We start from the raw sequence: 26,899 nt of genomic DNA on the forward strand, positions 1-26,899 counted from the left end.
CAAGAAGACCAGGTAGCCGGATATCAAGGATTTCTCAAGAAAACCAGGTAACCGGGTATCAAGGATTTCTCAAGAAGACCAGGTAACCTGGTATCAAGGATTTCTCAAGAAGACCAGGTAACCTGGTATCAAGGATTTCTCAAGAAGACCAGGTAACCTGGTATCAAGGATTTCTCAAGAAGACCAGGTAACCTGGTATCAAGGATTTCTCAAGAAGACCAGGTAACCTGGTATCAAGGATTTCTCAAGAAGACCAGGTAACCTGGTATCAAGAATTTCTCAAGAAGACCAGGTAACCTGGTATCAAGGATTTCTCAAGAAGACCAGGTAACCTGGTATCAAGGATTTCTCAAGAAGACCAGGTAACCTGGTATCAAGGATTTCTCAAGAAGACCAGGTAATCTGGTATCAAGGATTTCTCAAGAAGACCAGGTAACCTGGTATCAAGGATTTCTCAAGAAGACCAGGTAATCTGGTATCAAGGATTTCTCAAGAAGACCAGGTAACCTGGTATCAAGGATTTCTCAAGAAGACCAGGTAATCTGGTATCAAGTATTTCTCAAGAAGACCTGGTAACCTGGTATCAAGGATTTCTCAAGAAGACCAGGTAACCTGGTATCAAGGATTTCTCAAGAAGACCAGGTAACCGGGTATCAAGGATTTCTCAAGAAGACCAGGTAGCCGGATATCAAGGATTTCTCAAGAAGACCAGGTAACCGGGTATCAAGGATTTCTCAAGAAGACCAGGTAACCTGGTATCAAGGGTTTCTCAAGAAGACCAGGTAACCTGGTATCAAGGATTTCTCAAGCAGACCAGGTAACCTGGTATCAAGGATTTCTCAAGAAGACCAGGTAACCTGGTATCAAGAATTTCTCAAGAAGACCAGGTAACCTGGTATCAAGGATTTCTCAAGAAGACCAGGTAACCTGGTATCAAGGATTTCTCAAGAAGACCAGGTAACCGGGTATCAAGGATTTCTCAAGAAGACCAGGTAGCCGGATATCAAGGATTTCTCAAGAAGACCAGGTAACCGGGTATCAAGGATTTCTCAAGAAGACCAGGTAACCTGGTATCAAGGGTTTCTCAAGAAGACCAGGTAACCTGGTATCAAGGATTTCTCAAGCAGACCAGGTAACCTGGAATCAAGGATTTCTCAAGAAGACCAGGTAACCTGGTATCAAGAATTTCTCAAGAAGACCAGGTAACCTGGTATCAAGGATTTCTCAAGAAGACCAGGTAACCTGGTATCAAGGATTTCTCAAGAAGACCAGGTAACCTCGTATCAAGGATTTCTCAAGAAGACCAGGTAACCTGGTATCAAGGATTTCTCAAGAAGACCAGGTAACCGGGTATCAAGGATTTCTCAAGAAGACCAGCTAACCTGGTATCAAGGATTTCTCAAGAAGACCAGGTAACCTGGTATCAAGGATTTTTCAAGAAGACCAGGTAACCTGGTATCAAGGATTTCTCAAGAAGACCAGGTAGCTGGATATCAAGGATTTCTCAAGAAGACCAGGTAACCTGGTATCAAGGATTTCTCAAGAAGACCAGGTAACCTGGTGTCAAGGATTTCTCAAGAAGACCAGGTAACCGGGTATCAAGGATTTATCAAGAAGACCAGGTAACCTGGTATCAAGAATTTCTCAAGAAGACCAGGTAACCTGGTATCAAGAATTTCTCAAGCAGACCAGGTCACCTGGTATCAAGAATTTCTCAAGAAGACCAGGTAACCTGGTATCAAGGATTTCCCAAGAAGACCAGGTAACCTGGTATCAAGGATTTCTCAAGAAGACCAGGTAACCTGGTATCAAGGATTTCTCAAGAAGACCAGGTAACCTGGTATCAAGAATTTCTCAAGAAGACCAGGTAACCTGGTATCAAGAATTTCTCAAGAAGACCAGGTCACCTGGTATCAAGGAGTTCTCAAGAAGACCAGGTAACCTGGTATCAATAATTTCTCAAGAAGACCAGGTAACCGGAACTCAAGGATTTCTCAAGAAGACCAGGTAATCTGGTGTCAAGAATTTCTCAAGAAGACCAGGTAATCTGGTATCAAGGATTTCTCAAGAAGACCAGGTAACCTGGTATCAAGAATTTCTCAAGAAGACCAGGTAACCTGGTATTAAGGATTTCTCAAGAAGACCAGGTAACCCGGTATCAAGGATTTCTCAAGAAGACCAGGTAATCTGGTATCAAGGATTTCTCAAGAAGACCAGGTAACCTGGTATCAAGGATTTCTCAAGAAGACCAGGTAATCTGGTGTCAAGGATTTCTCAAGAAGACCAGGTAACCTGGTATCAAGGATTTCTCAAGAAGACCAGGTAATCTGGTATCAAGGATTTCTCAAGAAGACCAGGTAACCTGGTATCAAGGATTTCTCAAGAAGACCAGGTAACCTGGTATCAAGGATTTCTCAAGAAGACCAGGTAACCGGGTATCAAGGATTTCTCAAGAAGACCAGGTAGCCGGATATCAAGGATTTCTCAAGAAGACCAGGTAACCGGGTATCAAGGATTTCTCAAGAAGACCAGGTAACCTGGTATCAAGGATTTCTCAAGAAGACCAGGTAACCTGGTATCAAGGATTTCTCAAGAAGACCAGGTAACCTGGTATCAAGGATTTCTCAAGAAGACCAGGTAACCTGGTATCAAGGATTTCTCAAGAAGACCAGGTAACCTGGTATCAAGGATTTCTCAAGAAGACCAGGTAACCTGGTATCAAGAATTTCTCAAGAAGACCAGGTAACCTGGTATCAAGGATTTCTCAAGAAGACCAGGTAACCGGGTATCAAGGATTTCTCAAGAAGACCAGGTAACGTGGTATCAAGGATTTCTCAAGAAGACCAGGTAACCTGGTATCAAGTATTTCTCGAGAACACCAGGTAACCTGGTATCAAGAATTTCTCAAGAAGACCAGGTAACCTGCAATCAAGGATTTCTCAAGAAGACCAGGTAACCTGGTATCAAGGATTTCTCGAGAGCACCAGGTAACCTGGTATCAAGAATTTCTCAAGAAGACCAGGTAACCTGGTATCAAGGATTTCTCAAGAAGACCAGGTAACCTGGTATCAAGGATTTCTCAAGAAGACCAGGTAACCGGGTATCAAGGATTTCTCAAGAAGACCAGGTAGCCGGATATCAAGGATTTCTCAAGAAGACCAGGTAACCTGGTATCAACGATTTCTCAAGAAGACCAGGTAACCTGGTATCAAGGATTTCTCAAGAAGACCAGGTAACCTGGTATCAAGTATTTCTCAAGAAGACCAGGTAACCTGGTATCAAGGATTTCTCAAGAAGACCAGGTAACCTGGTATCAAGGATTTCTCAAGAAGACCAGGTAACCGGGTATCAAGGATTTATCAAGAAGACCAGGTAACCTGGTATCAAGAATTTCTCAAGAAGACCAGGTAACCTGGTATCAAGAATTTCTCAAGCAGACCAGGTCACCTGGTATCAAGAATTTCTCAAGAAGACCAGGTAACCTGGTATCAAGGATTTCCCAAGAAGACCAGGTAACCTGGTATCAAGGATTTCTCAAGAAGACCAGGTAACCTGGTATCAAGGATTTCTCAAGAAGACCAGGTAACCTGGTATCAAGAATTTCTCAAGAAGACCAGGTAACCTGGTATCAAGAATTTCTCAAGAAGACCAGGTATCCTGCTATCAAGGATTTCTCAAGGAGACCAGGTAACCTGGTATCAAGGATTTCTCAAGAAGACCAGGTAACCTGGTATCAAGGATTTCTCAAGAAGACCAGGTAGCCCGATATCAAGGATTTCTCAAGAAGACCAGGTAACCGGGTATCAAGGATTTCTCAAGAAGACCAGGTAACCGGGTATCAAGGATTTCTCAAGAAGACCAGGTAACCTGGTATCAAGGATTTCTCAAGAAGACCAGGTAACCTGGTATCAAGGATTTCTCAGGAACACCAGGTAACCTGGTATCAAGGATTTCTCAAGAAGACCAGGTAACCGGGTATCAAGGATTTCTCAAGAAGACCAGGTAACCTGGTATCAAGGATTTCTCAAGAAGACCAGGTAACCTGGTATCAAGGATTTCTCAAGAAGACCAGGTAACCGGGTATCAAGGATTTCTCAAGAAGACCAGGTAACCGGGTATCAAGGTTTTCTCAAGAAGACCAGGTAACCGGGTATCAAGGATTTCTCAAGAAGACCAGGTAACCCGGTATCAAGGATTTCTCAAGAAGACCAGGTAACCTGGTATCAAGGATTTCTCAAGAAGACCAGGTAACCTGGTATCAAGTATTTCTCGAGAACACCAGGTAACCTGGTATCAAGGTTTTCTCAAGAAGACCAGGTAACCTGGTATCAAGGATTTCTCAAGAAGACCAGGTAACCTGGTATCAAGGATTTCTCAAGAAGACCAGGTAACCTGGTATCAAGGATTTCTCAAGAAGACCAGGTAACCTGGTATCAAGGATTTCTCAAGAAGACCAGGTAACCTGGTATCAAGGATTTCCCAAGAAGACCAGGTAACCGGGTATCAAGGATTTCTCAAGAAGACCAGGTAACCTGGTATCAAGGATTTCTCAAGAAGACCAGGTAACCTGGTATCAAGGATTTCTCAAGAAGACCAGGTAACCTGGTATCAAGGATTTCTCAAGAAGACCAGGTAACCAGGTATCAAGGATTTCTCAAGAAGACCAGGCCGTTCATAAGAGATACAACATAACATGAAAATCCCTTTTAGTTAAAACACCAAAGTCTTCTTTAGTCGGTGATCTGTGATGTTGAAATACTAGGGCGTGCCCGTACTATATATATATGTAAAATTATATCCCCCCCCTCTATTTACATGAAATGGTTTGGTCCATTCGCAAAGCCAAAGCGAACGGCTTGCGAGTACGGTGACAATCCCCCCCCTCTATTTACATGAAATGGTTTGGTCCAAAGCGAACGGCTTGGGAGTACGGTGACAATCCCCCCCCTCTATTTACATGAAATGGTTTGGTCCAAAGCGAACGGCTTGCGAGTACGGTGACAATCCCCCCCCCCCCCCCTCTATTTACATGAAATGGTTTGGTCCATTCGCAAAGCCAAAGCGAACGGCTTGCGAGTACGGTGACAATCCCCCCCCCTCTATTTACATGAAATGGTTTGTCCAAAGCGAACGGCTTGCGAGTACGGTGACAATCCCCCCCCTCTATTTACATGAAATGGTTTGGTCCAAAGCGAACGGCTTGCGAGTACGGTGACAACCCCCCCCCCCCTCTATTTACATGAAATGGTTTGGTCCAAAGCGAACGGCTTGCGGAGTTTGGTAAAGAAATCGCCATAGCGTGCACAAACGCGCAGGAAAGCGAAAGAATCGCAAATTAGTTTTAATTAGTTTTAAAACATAGTTTAACGCCAACATAGCGGCAACATAGTTTGCCAACGTGAAATAAATGAATACGCTCTCAAATGTGCCGTCCGAGGCAGAGTCTGTTCGCCACGTTCGGCACACGTGATAGCTCGCTGCTCTCTGATTGGTTGAATCGTTTTTTGGACATAGCTCGGTAACTACTTCTCCGATTAATATGAAACCTTGAAAAGGCACATCCTCGGGTCCCCAGCAATATACCTGGCAAGTTTCAAGTATATCGGACCCGTGGTTGTCGAGAAACAGCGGTCACAGACAAACAAACAAACACACAGACACACAGACACACAGAGATTACTGGAATTATAGATAGATACACATCTCATTAGCAGGTGATGTCTATCTCTACCTTGCAATTACAAAAGAACGTGCACGAAGAAAATGTCGACGCGCTCGCCGTTTTATCAGCTCCTTCCTGCTGAGCTTCACCAGACGCCCCGACAGGTGGGCTGAGGCTTGAGCAGATGATCGACCGCTGCTGCGTCGGTTCTCTCCTGTTCGTGGGCACAAGCACCGGGCACATCAGGTGTATATTCATATTGGTACATTGGAAGGGGTATAAATTCCGCAGCATGTTCAGTTAGCGTGGCCCGTGTGTTCGCATAGGTTAAATTGTTACAACATGTTTTCTAAACAGGGACCTGTTTGAGTGAAGTTGTGCTGTTGTTGCGTGCGATGCGAGTGGCAGATTTGACATAGACGTTAGGAAGCGTTATCCGTTTTTGTCCTCTCTGTGAACCAGGCATGACAACCACACAAGGCGAGGATGGGGAGGTACCACAGGGGATTTTTGACATGTTTGAATCCTGTGTGTGAATTTAAAAACCTTGCCACGGTCCGCGATGGTTTGAGAGGCGCTGTGACGTCAGCCGGCCCGCATGATGCTAATGCAGCATCATTGGCGTGCAGTGAGTGGTGGAGTCGGTCGAAGAGGAGAGACAATCAGGCATGACCATGAGGAGGTGATCATTGGGGCCATGCTCAGCGGCGAGTCAGTTGGGCTGGTGTGTTGAGGAAGGCGGTAGCCCTTTCGAGTCGAGGCAGTGAGCTGGGTGTGCTTTCTCTTCTCTCTTGTGTCAGACGGCCCTTCCAGCTCTCTTGTCTCCCTTCCAACTCTCTTGTGTCCCTTCCAGCTCTCTTGTCTCCCTTCCAGCTCCCTTGTCTCCCTTCCAGCTCTCTTGTCTCCCTTCCAGCTCTCTTGTCTCCATTCCAGCTCTCTTGTCACCCTTCCAGCTCTCTTGTCTTCCTTCCAACTCTCTTGTCACCCTTCCAGCTCTCTCGTCTCCCTTCCAGCTCTCTTGTCTCCCTTCCAGCTCTCTTGTCTCCATTCCAGCTCTCTTGTCACCCTTCCAGCTCTCTTGTCTTCCTTCCAACTCTCTTGTCACCCTTTGAGCTCTCGTCACCCTTCCAGCTCTCTCGCTCTCTTCCTGGGTTGTTCTCTTGGGCAGCTCTTGAAGAGCTCTTGCATTTTGCTCTCTGCTCTGTCTGCTCCACTGTCTCTCTGGTCTCTCTGCCCCACTGTCTCTCTGCTCTCTGCCCCACTGTCTCTCTGCTCTCTCTGCCCCACTGTCTCTCTGCTCTCTCTGCCCCACTGTCTCTCTGCTCTCTCTGCCCCACTGTCTCTCTGCCCCACTGTCTCTCTGCCCCACTGTCTCTCTGCTCTCTCTGCCCCACTGTCTCTCTGCTCTCTCTGCCCCACTGTCTCTCTGCTCTCTCTGCCCCACTGTCTCTCTGCTCTCTCTGCCCCACTGTCTCTCTGCTCTCTCTGCCCCACTGTCTCTCTGCTCTCTCTGCCCCACTGTCTCTCTGCACTGTCTGCTCTCTCTGAGGTGCTGCCACTGTGGGCTGATCCATGCTACTCACTGCTCCATACTGTGGTCTGAAGAACTGCTTGAGCAGTATTGATCTCTGGGATCCTTTGAAAGCCCTTGCCTGGACCCCATCGTGAATGAATGATTTTGTGCTCATTGCACCATCACCATGGGTTATATTATTGTATGATGTGTTTTTCATTTTACCGGATCAAAAAGTATATTTATTTATTTATCTGCATTTATTTATGTCTGTCTATCTCGTATCTTGGGATTCTCCAATTACTGGTCTTGTGATCTCTCTCAATAAACTGTTATTTCATAAGAACACATGTCATGTGGTGAAGGCTCATACAATCCTCATGCTTGAGAAACTGTTTCGGCTTTGAGTAAATCCCTGGGGGAGATAAAATTTGCAATGTTCTCTTTGAGACCGGGGGTGGGGGGTGCAACACGTTTACATATTACATACTACATACCAAAGGCAAAATGGTGCCACTACAGTACTCACCTGCCAATGTATTACTTGAACTACAGGAAACAACAAAATAATAGGTGTTGGTTGCCAAATGTAAAAAGCACCCTAACAACTCAGCCAAAACAAGAAATGATCGACAGCAAATTGTGCTCATAAATATCGTGCCGAGTCATGTACATGATACCCAAGCCCATGTAGCCCTGAGGTGTGCATGGCCATACCAAGTTGGTGTAGACCCGAGGTGCTGCATGGCCGTACCAAGTTGGTGTAGACCCGAGGTGCTGCATGGCCGTACCAAGTTGGTGTAGACCCGAGGTGCTGCATGGCCGTACCAAGTTGGTGTAGACCTGAGGGGCTGCATGGCCGTACCAAGTTGGTGTCGACTTGAGGTGCTGCATGGCCGTACCAAGTTGGTGTAGCCCTGAGGTGCTGCATGGCCGAACCAAGTTGGTGTCGACCTGAGGTGCTGCATGGCCGTACCAAGTTGGTGTAGCCCCGAGGTGCTGCATGGCCGTACCAAGTTGGTGTCGACCTGAGGTGCTGCATGACCGTACTAGGTTGGTGTAGACCTGAGGTGCTGCATGGCCGTACCAAGTTGGTGTAGCCCTGAGGTGCTGCATGGCCGTACCAAGTTGGTGTAGACCTGAGGTGTGCATGGCCGTACCAAGTTGGTGTAGCCCTGAGGTGTACATGGCCGTACACATGCTGGTGTAGACCTGAGGTGTGCATGGCCGTACACATGCTGGTGTAGACCTGAGGTGCTGCATGGCCGTACCAAGTTGGTGGGCATAGTTGCTGGCACTGGGCAAGGTGTCATCAGACGCCGAGAAGAATTCTCCTGGGAGATGAAGCGTGGCACTGTACACCAGATCTGCGATGGAGCAACTAAGGTCATCTTTCAGAGCAGCTTGGGTACCCATTAAGACCATAGGTACGACGTCCGTCCAATGAGTGGAGTTGTCACTTTCAGGGAAGACTCGAGTTGGTGGTGGAAATGCTCCACCATGCCATTCGCTGCTGAATGGTAAGAGGTGGTTCCCATACGGTCGGTACCCAGGAGTCGAGTCATCTCGCGAAATAGAGCCGATTCAAACTGGCCACCACCATCCGTAGTGATGGTTGATGGAACACCAAAACGTGCGGTCCAGGTGTGAACCAAAGCCATGCCAGTTGGCGAGGTGTGGGTACCTCTCTCACCAGCCATGGCTCCTCAGCAAAGGACTTCTGCGACTCACTGGGACTGACTCAATCTGTCAATTTCCCGACCCGGGTCTCAGTCAACGGAGCATCTTCTCTTCTGGACTTGGTTATGACTAACTTCCCTGAAAATGTCTGCTGCTCTTCTTCTGCTCCAATCGGCTCATCTGATCATGTGCTTGTTAAAGTGGACATCTCTCTGACCATTCTCAGGGAGCCTCCTCAGCGTCGACGAGTCTGGCATTTCACTCAGGCCAACTGGCAAGGTCTTCAAGCAGCCATCAATCATCTGGAATGGTCTCCAATCTCTACCGCCTCTGACATCAACTCATCCAGGGAATTCTTCCAAAGTAAATTGCTCTCTCTCATGCACAGATTTATCCCATCTCGTCTTCAGTTGTCATACCCTTCCTCCCGTCCATGGTACATGGAATCTTGTGGTGAGGCTGTTGCCCTGAAACAACTTGCTTTCATCTCCTGGAAAGCAAATCCAACGAAAGGAAATCTCATTTCCTTTCACAAAGCCTGAAACAAGTGTGTGTCCACCCTCAGGAGAGCCAGGAAACAATATCTCTCCGTTCTCAAGACCGAACTCTCCTGTCTGTCTCCCTCTTCCAAATCCTGGTGGCGTCTGGTCAAATCTGTTTCTGGTGTTTGTTCCCCCTCCATCCCCTCCCTCACCTCAAATGGCTACACAGCTGACTCCGCACGTGAAAAAGCTGAATGCCTCAACTCTGTGTTCGCCTCTAAATCTTGTGTCCCAAACCCATCCCTCTCTGTACCCAACCGTACCCAGTCGTCCCCAGCTGCTCCTGGACTCGGTGTCCTTTCCTCCTGACAAGGTGGAAAAGTTTCTGTCAACCCTCGACTCTGATTCTGCAACTGGATCTGACGGCATCAGTCCACGGGTCCTAAAATCCTGTTCTTCCGCTCTTTCACTCCCTCTCTGTTCTCTTCTCCCTCTCTTTTGCTCAAGGTCATCTGCCATCTGCTTGGAAATCAGCCAACATCACCGCTTTACACAAAAAGGTGCAAAAACAGATCCTAGCAACTACAGACCAATCAGCCTTCTCCCAATTATCAGCAAAGTCATGGAATCCATCATTGCTTCGGATATGAAATCTTTCCACTTCTCCAATGGCTTGAACTCTGATCATCAATTTGGTTTCAGACTTGGTCACTCTGCTCTGGACATGCTGCTTCTGCTATCTCAACAATGGATGGAGGTCCTCAATGCCAAACAGGAAATTAGAGCTGTCTCCCTCGACATATCACGTGCCTTCGATACGGTCTGGCACCCCGCTCTGCTCACCAAACCCTCCTCCTTTGGTATCCATGGAAATCTCCACGCATGGCTGGCAGACTTCCTATCTAGTCGTAGTCAACGTGTGGCCCTGAATGGGTTTCTCTCATCTCCTCTTCCTGTTCAGGCTGGAGTTCCCCAAGGCAGTGTTCTGGGCCCTGTGCTTTTTCTGGTCTTCATCAATGATCTCTCCGACTCTCTTGAAAATCCTTTCTATCTCTTTGCTGATGACTCCACTCTCTGCCCTCCATTCCTCATCCCTCAGATCGGCAGTCTGCAGCCTCCTCACTCTCTGCAGACCTGGACAAAATCACAGACTGGGCAAACAAGTGGAACATGTCTTTCAATCCTGACAAATCTCACACTCTTACGATGTCTCTCCGAAAAGACCGACTGGACAACCCTCCCATCTACTTTCTGTATAATCCTCTCCAAGAAGTTCTGTCACTCAAGCTTTTGGGTCTCACTATCTGCCACGATCTTTCCTGGGAAAACCACATTTCAAATCTGGCCTCCAAAGCCAGTCGCCGACTGGGCATCCTCCGTCGAGCGAAGTCCTTCCTTGGCACACCTGAGCTCCTCACCACATATAACGCTTTCATCCGCAGCTCAATGGAATACTGTTCCCCCCTCTGGGCTGGTGCTCCTGCCTCACACCTCGGTCGTCTTCACGCTGTTGAAACCAAAGCGTTCAGAATCATTGGAAGCTCCCGTGATGAAGCTACCTCCGAGGGCCTTTCTCTTACTCACCGCAGGCAGGTTGGTGGTCTTTCTGTCTTCTACCGACTCCTCTCCGGCCTTGCTCCTCCAGCTCTCTCTGGGCTCTGTCCCCCAAATATTCCTACAGGTCGCACAAGATCTGCCTGCAACCCTCTTATGGTTAAACTGCCAAAATCAAGACTCTCTGCTCACCTTCACTCCTTCATTCCTCTTTTCTCCCACCTCTGGAACAAACTCCCTCACTCTCTTCAATCCCACTCCACCCTCCAGGTCTTTTAAACAGCTGTTCACCACCATCTATTATCTTCCCCCATCCAAAACCTGGATCTTTTCTACCCCCGCTAATTTCACCCAAAATCCACTTTTTTTAAATACCAACTTCTTTCGTGGAAATCCTTGGTGTCCTTGTGTTTTATACTTCTCCCACCCCCCCCCCCCCACCCCCCTTCCCTTGCCGCCTTCCCCCAATCCCTCTCCCTCCCACACAATCCCTCTCCCTGCTCTCAAATGTCGTGTTTATGTGCTTCCCCTTCTCTCCCCATCTTGTCTACCGCTCCCCTTTTTATATACTTTGTTTGTTGTCTCTTTGATTTCTTTTTGTGATAAATGTTAGCTCTTTCACGAGCCTCGATTCTGTATACAAAAAAGAAAAAAAAAGAAAAGCCCTGTCGATGGTGGGTGCGGTGATGCCAGCTGTAGGTGTAGCCTTCGGCCAATGAGTGAAGTAGTCAATACAAGCCAGCAAATAGCGGTGACCATTTGGTGGTGGTAGACGACCGACAATATCCACATGGACCCTGTCGAAATGCCCATCTAGTGTTGAAAAAGTACCAAGTGGTGTGACAGTATGGCCTTGGATCTTTGAGCGTTGGCATTGAAGACATTGCTTGGCTCAATGGCGCACGTGCATGTGTGGCCAGAAGTAGTGCGGAAGTGAGTGGTGATGGGTTGATGGGTTGCTCGAAAGCCTCGAATACCCGCGCGTGCACGAGTGAGCGAAGAGTGTCGAAGACTGTACGACGGAATGTCGCAGGTTTGAAAGGGCGGGATTGTCCCGTCGATGTATCACATACGAAGGTAGTGGCTGTCCCTGGGTTTGGTACTTCATGAAATGCAAGTGAACCTGCTGCAGACTCCAGATGGTGGATGTTCTACCTGTGTGCTGCTGCTGCTGCTGCTGCATTAAATTGATGCTCATTGTGCTGGTTGAAGACAACGCCAATACGTTGATGTGTGAGAGAGAATCATGTGTGTGTGTGTGTGTGTGTGTGTGTGTCTGTGCGTGTATGTATGTGTGCATGTGTGTCTGCATGTGTGTGTGTGTCTCTCTGTGTGTGTATGTGTGTGTCTCTGTATGTGTGTTTCTGTGTGTGTGTATATATGTATGTGTGTGTGTGTGTGTGTCTCTGTGTGTGTGTTTCTGTGTGTGTGTATATATGTGTGTGTGTGTGTGTGTGTGTGTGTGTGTGTGTGTGTGTTTGTGTCTCGGTGAGTGAAGAATCACTTGATAAATTAAATAATTCTCATATCTAAATCCTTATTCAGATCTTCACCAAAATCGAATCTATTTGTCCTTGTCAAACACCAAAACTGTCCACCAAGTTTCTTCCAAATCCATCCATATTTTTTGAGATATCCTGCTATGTATCGTTTTTGGCCCGATCTCCCAATGGTGAAGAATCACTTAAAAAATTATAGTAGCCGGATCCGGATCTTCACCAAAATCCAATCATTTCGTCCTTGTCACACACGCTACATCTCTGCCAAATTCCGTCCGAATCCGTCCTCAACTTTTTGAGATATCTTGTTCACAAACCGACAAACGGATATACAAAGACAGAAGACAGGGGTGAAAACACAACCTCCATTCACCTTTGGTGGCGAAGGTAAAAATACATTTAAAAAAATTAAATAACATGTTGGGATGGAACCCACAAAAACAACCAAACCAATGAGGAAGGAATGATAGGGAAGGAATGACAAGGAAGGAATGACAGGGAAGGAATGACAAGGAAGGAATGACAGGGAAGGAATGACAAGGAAGGAATGACAGGGCAGGAATGACAGGGAAGGAATGACAAGGAAGGAATGATAGGGAAGGAATGACAAGGAAGGAATGATAAGGTAGGAATGACAAGGAAGGAATGACAAGTAAGGAATGACAAGGAAGGAATGACAGGGAAGGAATGACAAGGAAGGAATGATAGGAAAGGAATGACAAGGAAGGAATGACAGGGAGGGAATGACAAGCAAAGAATGACAGAGAAGGAATGACAGGGAAGGAATGACAGGGAAGGAATGACAAGGAAGGAATGATAGGGAAGGAATGACAAGGAAGGAATGACAAGGTAGGAATGACAAGGAAGGAATGACAGGGAAGGAATGACAAGAAAGGAATGACAAGGAAGGAATGATAGGGAAGGAATGACAAGGAAGGAATGATAGGGAAGGAATGACAAGGAAGGAATGATAGGGAAGGAATGACAAGGAAGGAATGACACCACAATCCTTTTGCGGATTTCCATCACGACATATTTTGGCATTTTTGTGGCAGGTAGCAATCGTTACAATTGTATGAAGATAGAGGTGGATGCCTACACCAGGTAGTTGTGGATTTGTCTTGTGGGTTCATGGTTGGTGTAATTGTGTATTTTATTTGTTGTGGGATTGAGACAGAAAAATGTGTGTGAGGTATGGAGCACAACTCTTTGGGGGCTCTTTACTCCATACACGATGTTCAACTAGAACTATGCAGGTGACCTGTGCAAGGTGTTAATGTGTGCGAGGTAAGGAGCACAACTCTTTGGGGGCTCTTTACTCCATACACGATGTTCAACTAGAACTATGCAGGTGACCTGTGCAAGGTGTTAATGTGTGCGAGGTAAGGAGCACAACTCTTTGGGGGCTCTTTACTCCATACACGATGTTCAACTGGAACTATGCAGGTGACCTGTGCAAGGTGTTAATGTGTGCGAGGTAAGGAGCACAACTCTTTTGGGGCTCTTTACTCCACACACGATGTTCAACTAGAATGATGCAGGTGACCTGTGCAAGGTGTTAACGTGTGCGAGGTAAGGAGCACAACTATTTTGGGGCTCTTTACTCCACACACGATGTTCAACTGGAACTATGCAGGTGACCTGTGCAAGGTGTTAAATACCCTCCGAAAAGTCGGTGGGGAAATGAGGGAGAAGGAAAAATGTGAAGGTTTCAGGGGAAGCCATCACATTCCCATGAACAAACGGTGATCCGCATATCATAAGTCATCATTAGACCATGATGTTGGACATGGGAACTAAATTAGAATATTTTAGGAACATACCTTTACCTGGGCCTCTCAGGGAACCAATGTCTTTCCAATTGTGGGAATTCCTCACCGTTCTTACAGTTGTGGAGAGATGATAGTGGCTGTGAGACACCGGACACCTGCGATAGGCCAGAGGAGCGTCTCCGGGTGCCCGACAGGCACGCTGGGGCAGGTAGCCTTGATGACCGGAAACAAAGCTGTGTCGGCCGTTGGCATCGAGGGACGCATGAAGAAATGCGTCCGGCATCGCTACTGGAGGGTACCGATGGCTGGAAGCCGCTCCGCACACTTCCCGTCTCTCCACCTATCCACTCTTGCTCATCCTGCTGTCCATAACCTTCCTTCTCAGCTCCATTATCACATTGAGCCGTTTCAGTTCCTTGGGCAACATCATCCCATAGACCATGACACTGGAGTGTGGAGAGAAGAATGGCAACCAGAGTGTCAAGTCATGCTTCAAATAAAAAAAAAGACACTTGCTTCAATTGGACATCTTGATAAACTTGTTATTCGAAACACACAGCACTCACCTTGAGGATAGAACGATGGAAAAAGAGTGTGAGTAACTGTACTAGATCATAGTACACATAGCCCTCCTTCTTCTCAACACCGATGATGGCAGGAGCAAAAAACGGCTGGTCGGCATTGTAGGTGAGTGATGCTTCGGAATTCCAGGGAAAAAATCCAAACTGGAAGAAATACTTGATCACCACAGTGATCTGCAACACAGGACACGACCTATAAATACATTACAGGTAACTTGTGAAAATAAGAGGGCACTTCAAATGTAGGTTGTAGAGGTTTGTAACAAACATGTAGGACACAAACGACAACACGTCACTCCTCAGCACGGTCCCCGAGGAATGTTGGACATGATTTGTCCATATAAATCCATGATGTGAAGGCTGGAGCAAAGCTTTATTCAAGGTCATTTTCTGATGCCAACCGTGACCTGCTGGAGAGGTTGCCCCTATGAAGGTGTCTCGTTTCTGAAAACAACCACAAGTCACGGGGCACAATATCCGGAGAACATGGCGGATGTGCGATTACTTCAAACCTTTACCCTTTGGAGAATTCTTACACGAGCAACACAACATGGTCGGGCATTGTCGTGGTGAAAACACGACCGGCAGAAACTGATCTTCCCACACCTCGTGGTTGATGTGCTCATGCATTTGCTGACATGGATGAATATTTCAGAAGAGATTGTAGGAAGGCTTATGATTTTAACCCTCCTTGTTATTGATGCAGTGCCCTCCGATACACATGTACTCCATTAACCTCAACTTCGTTAAACTTGCACAATCCTGGTGCACCACCTCAACTCTTTTGTTCCTATTTACTCCCATTTGTGGAACTGACATCCACAGATGGTTTAGCGCTCTCTTTTTTCCAAGGTATCCGGTGGTGCACCACCATTTAATGTCATCTCACATACATCTAGTACAAAGACCAAATGAGCTATTTGGTGGCCCCGTTGCTCCCCTGTTAGAAAAGGTACAATGATACCACAAAAAAGCTGAGGATATCAGCTTTCAGAAAAGGTATGTGGCATGAATATAGGAGTGGCAGGTAAAAATATATGAGGGTCTGAAATAGGTCATGAAGGTCTGAAATAGGTCATGAAGGTCTGAAATAGGTCATGAAGGTCTGAAATAGGTCATGAAGGTCTGAAATAGGTCATGAAGGTCTGAAATAGGTCATGATGGTCTGAAATAGGTTATGATGGTCTGAAATAGGTCATGAAGGTCTGAAATAGGTCATGAAGGTCTGAAATAGGTCATGAAGGTCTGAAATAGGTCATGAGGGTCTGAAATAGGTCATGAGGGTCTGAAATAGGTCATGATGGTCTGAAATAGGTTATGATGGTCTGAAATAGACCATGAGCATCTGAAATAGGTCACGAGGGTATGAAATAGATCACAAGGGTATGAAATAGGTCATGATGGTCTGGAATAGGCCATGAGCGTCTGAAATAGGTCACGAGGGTACGAAATAGGTCACGAGGGTACGAAATAGGTCACGAGGGTATGAAATAGGTCACGAGGATCTGCAATAGGCCATAAGGGTTTGAAATATGTCATGAGGGTCTGAAATAGGTCATCACGATCTGAATAGGTCACAGGTCTGAAATAGGCCAGGGGGTCTGAAATAGGCCACAAGGGTCTGAAATTGGCCACAAGGGTCTGAAATAGGCCACAAGGGTCTGAAATAGGCCACAAGGGTCTGAAATAGCTCACGTGGGTCTGAAATAGGTCACGAGGGTCTGAAATAGGTCACGAGGGTCTGAAATAGGTCACGAGGGTCTGAAATAGGCCACAAAGGTGTGACATAGGCCACCAGGGTCTGAAATAGGCCACAAAGGTCTGAAATATGCCACGAGGGTCTGGAATATGCCACGAGGGTCTGGAATATGCCACGAGGGTCTGGAATATGCCACGAGGGTCTGAAATATGCCACGAGGGTCTGAAATATGCCACGAGGGTCTGAAATATGCCACGAGGGTCTGGAATAGGTCACGAGGTTCTTAAATAGGTCATGAGCGTCTTAAATAGGTCACGAGGATCTGGAATAGGTCATGATGGTCTGAAATAGACCATGAGCATCTGAAATAGGTCATGAGGGTATGGAATAGGTCACGAGGGTACGGAATAGGTCATGATGGTCTGAAATAGGCCATGGGCGTCTGAAATCGGTCACGAGGGTATGAAATAGGTCACGATGGTATGAAATAGGTCACGAAGGTATGAAATAGGTCACGCGGATCTGAAATAGGTCATGCGGGTTTGAAATAGGCCATGAGGGTTTGAAATAGGTCATGAGGGTCTGAAATAGGTCATGACGATCTGAATAGGTCAGAGGGGTCTGAAATAGGCCACAAGGGTCTGAAATAGGCCACGAGGGTCTGAAATAGGCCACAAGGGTCTGAAATAAGTCACGAGGGTCTGAAATAGGTCACGAGGGTCTGAAATAGGTCACGATGGTCTGAAATGGGTCACGAGGGTCAAATAGGCCATGAGGGTCTGAAATAGGCCACAAAGGTCTGACATAGGCCACGAGGGTCTGAAATAGGCCACAAAGGTCTGAAATATGCCACGAGGGTCTGAAATATGCCACGAGGGTCTGAAATATGCCACGAGGGTCTGAAATATGCCACGAGGGTCTGAAATATGCCACGAGGGTCTGAAATATGCCACGAGGGTCTGAAATATGCCACGAGGGTCTGAAATATGTCACGAGGGTCTTAAATATATCATGAGCCTCTGAAATAGGTCACGATGGTCTGTAGATAGGTCACGAGGGTCGGAAATAGGTCATGATGGTCTGAAATGTCACGGGGGTCTGAAATAGGTCACGGGGGTCTGAAATAGGCCACGAGGGTCTGAAATAGGTCACGAGTGTCTGAAATAGGTCATGAGGGTCTGAAATAGGTCATGAGGGTCTGGAATAGGTCATGAGGGTCTGAAATAGGTCATGGGGGTCTGAAATAGGTCATGAGGATCTGGAATAGGTCACAAGGGTCTGAATAGGTCACAAGGGTCTGAAATAGGTCAAGGGTCTGAAATAGGTCACAAGGGTCTGAAATAGGTCACAAGGGACTAAAATAGGTCATGGGTGTCTGAAATAGGTCATTGTGGTATGAAGTAGGTCATGAGTCTGAAATAGGTCACGAGGATCTGAATAGGTCACAAGGGTCTGAAATAGTTCACCTTCAGGTTGTTTCGGTCAATTTGGCACACACTAAAAATTCACTAAAAATGAAGGGGTCTGATGTGTTTTTGGATAATCCTTTCATTGATAAGAATACTTTTGAATGGCAGGCATTGTATGCGACAAAGGACTAGTTTTTCTATACATCGGTACATACTATCAAGAGCAAATACTCTTTAACCAATCAAATGCCGAGCATCGCTTCAGACAAAAATTCCACTCAATCCATCAAGGACATGAAATAGAATATGTTCCTCTCAAAAATATATTTTCAAACGTGTCTTTCCAACATTATAAATCCATTTGCAGATCTTACAACTAATGCTGTTGTGAAATAAACAGAATTCTACCTGATGCACAATTTTTGAAAGAAAAGTCTATGAAAACAACTCAAATCTATATTTTTGGTCTCATCATTTCTGAAACTACAAAAGAAAATGGAAAATGAGCGCAAAACGACCTTCTAACCCAATGATTTTTGTCAAGGATAAAAATAAAAAGAACAAACAAATTATACCCGCACGCACTTATTTTTGAAAAAAAAAAGAGTCCCTGAGAAACACCTTTATTTATTTGGCCTTATTTTAAAGTTGTTCATACACAGAAGGATGTGAACAAATAAAATATGTAAATATGCATGATAGTTTCGATACAATGAGTAACAAATAAAATATGTAAATATGCATGATAGTTTCGATACAATGAGTAACAAATAAAATATGTAAATATGCATGATATTTTCGATACAATGAGTAACAAATAAAATATGTAAATATGCATGATATTTTCGATGCAATGTGTAACAAATAAAATATGTAAATATGCATGATAGTTTCGATACAATGAGTAACAAATAAAATATGTAAATATGCATGATAGTTTCGATACAATGTGTAACAAATAAAATATGTAAATATGCATGATAGTTTCGATACAATGTGTAACAAATAAAATATGTAAATATGCATGATAGTTTCGATACAATGAGTAACAAATAAAATATGTAAATATGCATGATAGTTTCGATACAATGTGTAACAAATAAAATATGTAAATATGCATGATATTTTCGATGCAATGTGTAACAAATAAAATATGTAAATATGCATGATAGTTTCGATACAATGTGTAACAAATAAAATATGTAAATATACATGATAGTTTCGATACAATGAGTAACAAATAAAATATGTAAATATGCATGATAGTTTCGATACAATGTGTAACAAATAAAATATGTAAATATGCATGATATTTTCGATGCAATGTGTAACAAATAAAATATGTAAATATGCATGATAGTTTCGATACAATGTGTAACAAATAAAATATGTAAATATGCATGATAGTTTCGATACAATGAGTAACAAATAAAATATGTAAATATGCATGATAGTTTCGATACAATGAGTAACAAATAAAATATGTAAATATGCATGATAGTTTCGATACAATGAGTAACAAATAAAATATGTAAATATGCATGATAGTTTCGATACAATGAGTAACAAATAAAATATGTAAACATGCATGATAGTTTCGATACAATATGTAACAAATAAAATATGTAAATATGCATGATATTTTCGATGCAATGTGTAACAAATAAAATATGCGAATATGCATGATAGTTTCGAGAAAATGTGTAACAAATAAAATATGTAAATATGCATGATAGTTTCGATAAAATGTGTAACAAATAAAATATGTGAATATGCATGATAGTTTCGATAAAATGTGTAACAAATAAAATATGTAAATATGCATGATAGTTTCGATAAAATGTGTAGTCCCTTTTGATACAATATGTAACAAATAAAATATGTGAATATGCATGATAATATCGATACAATGTGTAGTCCCTTTTGATACAATATGTAACAAATAAAATATGTGAATATGCATGATAGTATCGATACAATGTGTAGTCCCTTTTGATACAATATGTAACAAATAAAATATGTGAATATGCATGATAATATCGATACAATGTGTAGTCCCTTTTGATACAACATGTAACAAATAAAATATGTAAAATAAATATAATAAATGAACAAATAAAATAAATAATAAAATATTTGGCCTTCTTACAATATGTAACAAATAAAATATGTAAACATGCATGATAGTTTCGATACAATATGTAACAAATAAAATATGTAAATATGCATGATATTTTCGATGCAATGTGTAACAAATAAAATATGCGAATATGCATGATAGTTTCGATAAAATGTGTAACAAATAAAATATGTAAATCTGCATGATAGTATCGATACAATGTGTAACAAATAAAATATGTAAACATGCATGATAGTTTCGATACAATATGTAGTCCCTGTTACAATATGTCTCTGGTGACCATACGTCTACTTTCCAATTTATACTCATCATCATCATCATCATCATCAACATCAACATCAACATCAACATCAACATCATCATCAACATCAATGCTGTCGGTGCCCTCTGCTGGTTGTTGCAGCGGTCATCATCCGCTTCATACGCACAGACTGGAGTGAACCCCAATTCTAGCTTGGAACACTTACAGTATTGCGAGGCTCATTTTGTTTATTCACATCCGCATGTAGTGAATTCAAAAAGTCCATTTGGCGCTTCTGCTTGCGTCATGAGTCGTGGTACTTGGTCGTCAACTTCCAGGCTCGAACCATGGTCTGTAGGAGATGGTGCATCACTGCACTATGTGTGCCTTTCCCAAACTGCACACTTGGCTCTGTCGATCTGATGATTTAGGCTGTCATTGCATGGTGAGAGGCCATCATTCTGTTTTGGTGTCTTACAAAGGACCTTGTACCTCGAGATGTTTATATCGACCAAATCTGATTTTGGTTGGTACATTCTAAACACCAGCTGACCACATATGATAAATACCAACCTAAATCGGACTTTGCTCTTGGCAGTCAGCAGTGCTTCTGCTCCGGCTCTTGATGCAATCACCAGTAGCTTTGATTCGACAAAGCATTTTCATGGCGATCATTGATCTGTGTGACGGTGTGGATATCAGTCTCGTCTTTCAGGATTTGAGAGGAACCCAAGTCATGATGAATCAGCTCCTGGTGATCATCCAGACCGCACATTTTCTTGAAGTTCCTCATAATGTCACTTCTCACATATACAGTCAGGTACCACTTTAGCATTATGTTGCCTGCCTATGCCACCTTGTCGTGATTTCGAATCACTGACAATCAATTGATCAAGGCCTAGATCCGACCCAACATTGTTGAATGACGTCCCTGCTGATCATGTTGTCCCGGCGTGTTTTCCTTCTTGGACAGCCGGTGCTGTTTCATGAAGCATTCTCGTCTCAGACACATAGTGAGGTCCCCATTGGGTATAATTTTGACGATCATATGCAAATGCAGAGAACAAAATGTCCGCCACACACTTTAAGTGATCGTCCCAGTTTACAGTTTTTTCAGCTGAAATGTCGTCTAAGGCGAGATGGACGTCATCGATGTACTCGGTCCAAAATTGGAAAGTAAGGGACTGTTTCTGTCCTATGTCAAGGAATTGACTGTCGATCTCATCTCAACTCACAAGAGATTCTTGTATTGGTCGGAATACACCTGTCACCCTTGTTTGACTGTGTGCATGCAGATTATCGCTTTCGAGCACCGTCTTCAATCAATCTTGCAAGTTCTGGCAGAGTGCCTCCAAACACGCATATGTCTTCCTGGTTCTTGTGGCGAGGCTAAGTCATGTGCGACTGCTTGCCTCGAAGCCATCCTCGTGAGTCTTGTGATCTTGGTGATCGTAGCCTCCATGTCAACCTGTGCGCTGCACATCAGTTCCGGTTGATTGACATTTGTTTGTGACCTTAACTTGACTGCTTGCCCAAAGTGCTTCAGAAGGAGTTTTTTCATCTTTTCATCATGATAACTTTGACCAACTGCATGACCACACTCTGGTAGGTGATTTCGGTAGATTTGCAACAATACTTTCATATCATAGGCCATACCACTCTGTACATATTTTTAGATAACAAGAAGCAGCAAATCGGCAGCTCTTGTTAGTATCTGAGCTAGACATTTTTTATGGTACTTCTGGTTCAAAACCAGATACTTTTTCCAGCAATAAAGTGTCACAAACCCTTTCTGCAGCAGAGACTGTAATGCCTTTCTCATTGTTGTGGGACGATGTTGATCAATTTGAAGTCGCCATGTTTCTTGACACAATTAAAGATGATACATTTGTATTTATTATACTAGCAACGGTACCCGTCCTACGGGCGGGGCTTGAATTGTGAGGCCCAAATGAAAGGGAAAAATATCAGAAATTATAGGCTTTTTTTTTTTTCAACGATTTATATAAACATCCGTTAAATCATATCACATGCAAGTCATCAAAATCTAAACAGTATTTGTAGAATTTCAATAATAGCCACATCGCTGTTCATATCGGTAAATATTATTCCATCATGTTTGAAAAAAACTGGAAAATTGAAAAAATTGGATAATGGAGAAATTGGACAAATTGGATATTGGAGAAATTGGATATTGGAGAAATTGGATATTGGAAAAATTGGATATTGGAAAAATTGGATATTGGAAAAATTGGATATTGGAGAAATTGGAAAAATTGGAAAATTGGAAAAATTGGATATTGGAAAAATTGGATATTGGAGAAATTGGAAAAATTGGATATTGGAAAAATTGGATATTGGAAAAATTGGATATGGGAAAAATTGGATATTGGAAAAATTGGATATTGGAGAAATTGGAAAAATTGGAAAATTGGAAAAATTGGATATTGGAAAAATTGGATATTGGAGAAATTGGATATTGGAAAAATTGGATATTGGAGAAATTGGAAAAATTGGAAAATTGGAAAAATTGGATATTGGAGAAATTGGAAAAATTGGAAAAACAATATAGCCTAGTTTACTCCAGGGGGTCCCAGGATTACCCACCCCAAATATCGTTGTGATCGGTTCAGCCGTTTTTGCGGTACCTGGGAACAGACAGACAGACGGACGGACAGACAGAGGGACGGACATTTGGTGAATTATAGTAAGATGGGACCGAGTCAGATCTTGATGTTTTTTGAAGGACACCTGGCTCAGGTAGACGGTCTTTCGCTGTCTTGCTTTGCGACATGTGCAGCCTTTCGTGTGTATTTTTGACAGCACATGCGATGACAAGTGACAGATTCACAGAAGTTGGATTCAGTCACTGCTCCGTGCTCCAGAGCAGATCTGTATTCATGTCCCTCATACAAGAAAATAATTTGTCCAGTCATATGATGTCAAAAGTTATGTCATACTGTAATGACCATTTATACTTGGGAGGGAACAGATTAATGTTCATTTCCTGGTCCATGGGTTTTAATCTCTAAAAAGATAAAAAGCAAGAAGAACGTCACTCTCCAGTGTTGATAAAATTATTTTGATGACAAAATTTAACCCGAATGATGTAAGATACCAAGCCATTGATATTTCGTAAGACCATTTGACCTTAATATTTGACAGAATTGTACAAATAATATTTATTATTTCAGAGTATAGACCAACAAATAAGAAAATCCATCCCCATTCAAATAGTATTGACATCTTCGAAATATATTACATGGAGTTAAATGACAATTATTCAATACTCCGATACCTGTTGGCCCTATGCACCGAGAAACAAACTATCACAACAGGACGACAGTTCGTTCTGCATCCTACACCTTTCTTTCGTGTATCCAATCTGACACCTTCCGTTGAATGTGATGCTTCACTGTGCCATTTGGTTGCGTTTGTGATTGTTTGTGATTCATACGTAAGCCAAATCATACAGAAAGGTGTGCGCCAAATTGGCCAAAGCGGGCTGAAGGTCACCTACTTCAAACACTCGCATCTCTTTACCTGTCACTCGCCTATTTACACAACATACTTGACTGTAAGCTGAGATACTCAGAGCTTTGTTGTGATGCCACTGAACATTTTCTAATAAAGGGGTGCAAGGAAACTTGTTTTTTAAGGCCCATCTAGAGAATGGCAGGAAGACTAATCCCTGCCGTAAATCTTTTGTCACCCCAATAACCCTACCTAAGCCAACCATAACTCAACCCTCTCTCTAACTTAGAGGTTACTGTGTGGTCTCTCTTTCTCTCTTTCCTGTTTCCCTCTTCATTCATGCTTTGCTTGTTTTGGCCTGCTGTGGCCCCAGTGTTGCCCTTTTTATGCTTTGTCACCTCGTTCTTCAAAGAGCCTCAATGTTATTGAAAACAAAATGACGAAGTGAGGGATTTATGCTTTGGGCAGTCGTGATGTATTAACCTTTTCAAAGTCCACCTGAAACAGCAGTTGCTGCAGCGATGTGTATGCGTCAATCAAATAGACAACGTGTATATTAAATAAAAGGATTAACATGATGTATGCATAAAGAAATGCAATACACACATTGTTGACGTTCTCCTTCAGGACAGGACTTATTAACTGTCCTACAGTTCCATTTGTACCAGATTCAATCCATTTAATTGTAGATTTTGACTATTTGTAGCATTGCTCTGTCACCAAGTTCATGATTAAGGACGCCATAATTTCAAATCATTTAAAAACGTACCTACTGCACCAAGGTATGGTGAAAACATGATAGTTGAACACATCTAGCAATGCCAACAAATGCTTGTGGAAGTAAATAACACCCAAGGGTAGCTCAGATGCCACTCGAGTAAATTAACAAAAGGTTCAACATTCATAATTATACACAAAATGAGATTTGGTCGACTTGAACCACAAAGAAAATGAGATTTGGTTGACATAAACGACAAAAAAAAAAGATATTTGGTCGACTTGAACCACAAAGAAAATAGGATTTGGTCGACTTGAACCACAGCGAAAACGAGATTTGGTCGACTTGAACCACAAAGAAAATGAGATTTGGTCGACTTGAACCGCCACGAAAATGAGATTTAGTCGACTTGAACCACAAAGAAAATGAGATTTGGTCGACTTGAACCACAAAGAAAATGAGATTTGGTTGACATAAACGACAAAAAAAAAAAGATATTTGGTCGACTTGAACCACAACGAAAACGAGATTTGGTCGACTTGAACCACAACGAAAACGAGATTTGGTCGACTTGAACCGCCACGAAAATGAGATTCAGTTGACGTAAACCACAAATAAAATAGGATTTGGTCGAATTGAACCACAAAGAAAATGATATTTGATTGACTTGAACCACAAAGAACATGAGATTTGGTCGACTTGAACCACAAAGAAAATGAGATTTGGTCGACTTGAACCACAAATAAAACAAGAAAAAGAGCAATCAGAGATTGCAAACCCTTGCCAGGATGTATTTTCAGTGGTTTTCAGGCTTTTGTGTTGAATCAAATATGGCGGCCGAACCACGTGACCGATGACATCATCATTTTTTTTTTCTAAACGAATTTACTCCTACATTATGCTCAAGCAATTTCATCTTGATCAGATGAAGTTTTGTACTTGTCGAATTATGACGTCATAATGGAGGCACCTATGACATCATCATTAATATATTTTATTCCACATGGAGAGTTCTTTACAATGAGCCATGTCTCAATTTTTTCCATTCAGCGCGTTCGGAGATATGGTGCAAAGTTTTTCGATTTTTTCAAGATGGCGGCCGAAACACGTGACTGATAACGTCATGATTATTATCATTAAAAAAATTATACAGGTGGAGTTGCACCTATGGTAGACATTTCCTCTCAATCGGACCAACGGTTGCAGAGAAAATCATATTTATTCTGTGCGGACAAACAGACAAACAGACAAAAACAAACGGACTCAAATGCAATACCCTCTCCTCTGGCGAGGGTAATGAGAATTGGTCGACTTGAACCACAAAGAAAATGAGATTTGGTCGACTTGAACCACAAAGAAAACGAAATTTGGTCGACTTAAACCACAATGAAAATGAGATTCGGTTGACTTGAACCACAACGAAAATGAGATTTGGTCGACTTGAACCACAACGAAAATGAGATTTGGTCGACTTGAACCACAAAGAAAATGAGATTTGGTCGACTTGAACCATAAAGAAACAAGATTTGGTCGACTTGAACCACAAAGAAAATGAGATTTGGTCGACTTGAACCACAAATAAAACGAGATTTGGTCGACTTGAACCATAAAGAAAACGAGATTTGGTCGACTTGAACCACAAAGAAAACGAGATTTGGTCGACTTGAACCATAAAGAAAACGAGATTTGGTCGAATTGAACCACAAATAAAATGGGATTTGGTCGACTTGAACCATAAAGAAACAAGATTTGGTCGACTTGAACCATAAAGAAAACGAGATTTGGTCGACTTGAACCACAAAGAAAACGAGATTTGTTTGAATTGAATCATAAAGAAAATGGGATTTGGTCGAATTGAACCACAAATAAAATGGGATTTGGTCGACTTGAACCATAAAGAAACAAGATTTGGTCGACTTGAACCATAAAGAAAACGAGATTTGGTCGACTTGAACCATAAAGAAAACGAGATTTGGTCGACTTGAACCACAAAGAAAACGAGATTTGGTCGACTTGAACCATAAAGAAAACGAGATTTGGTCGACTTGAACCACAAAGAAAATGAGATTTGGTCGACTTGAACCACAACGAAAATAAGATTTGGTCGACTTGAACCACAACGAAAATGAGATTCGGTCGACTTGAACCATAAAGAAAATGAGATTTGGTCGACTTGAACCACAAAGAAAACGAGATTTGGTCGACCTGAACCACAAAGAAAACGAGATTTGGTCGACTTGAACCACAAAGAAAACAAGAATTGGTCGAATTGAACCACAAAGAAAATGAGAATCAGTCGAATTGAACCACAAAGAAAATGAGGTTTCGTGGAATTGAACCACAAAGAAAATGAGAATTTATCGAATTGAACCACAAATAAAACGAGATTTTGTCGACTTGAACCATAAAGAAAACGAGATTTGGTCGACTTGAACCACAAAGAAAACGAGATTTGGTCGACTTGAACCATAAAGA

The 26,899-nt window shown here is 43.0% G+C and overlaps 1 protein-coding gene across 1 annotated transcript in view; it reads right to left on the minus strand.

Annotated features, from left to right (window-relative positions):
* PIEZO2 (piezo type mechanosensitive ion channel component 2) overlaps positions 1 to 26,899 on the minus strand; it is a 474,200-nt gene that overhangs the window by 47,409 nt on the left and 399,892 nt on the right. Inside the window, 3 exon segments of the mRNA XM_078785142.1 lie at positions 5,732 to 5,876; positions 14,269 to 14,608; positions 14,729 to 14,917. Coding sequence (XP_078641268.1) covers positions 5,732 to 5,876; positions 14,269 to 14,608; positions 14,729 to 14,917 — 674 coding nt within the window.

This window comes from Myxine glutinosa, chromosome 9 (assembly GCF_964187855.1).
Source record: "Myxine glutinosa chromosome 9, kmMyxGlut1.1, whole genome shotgun sequence".
NCBI lineage: Eukaryota > Metazoa > Chordata > Myxini > Myxiniformes > Myxinidae > Myxine > Myxine glutinosa.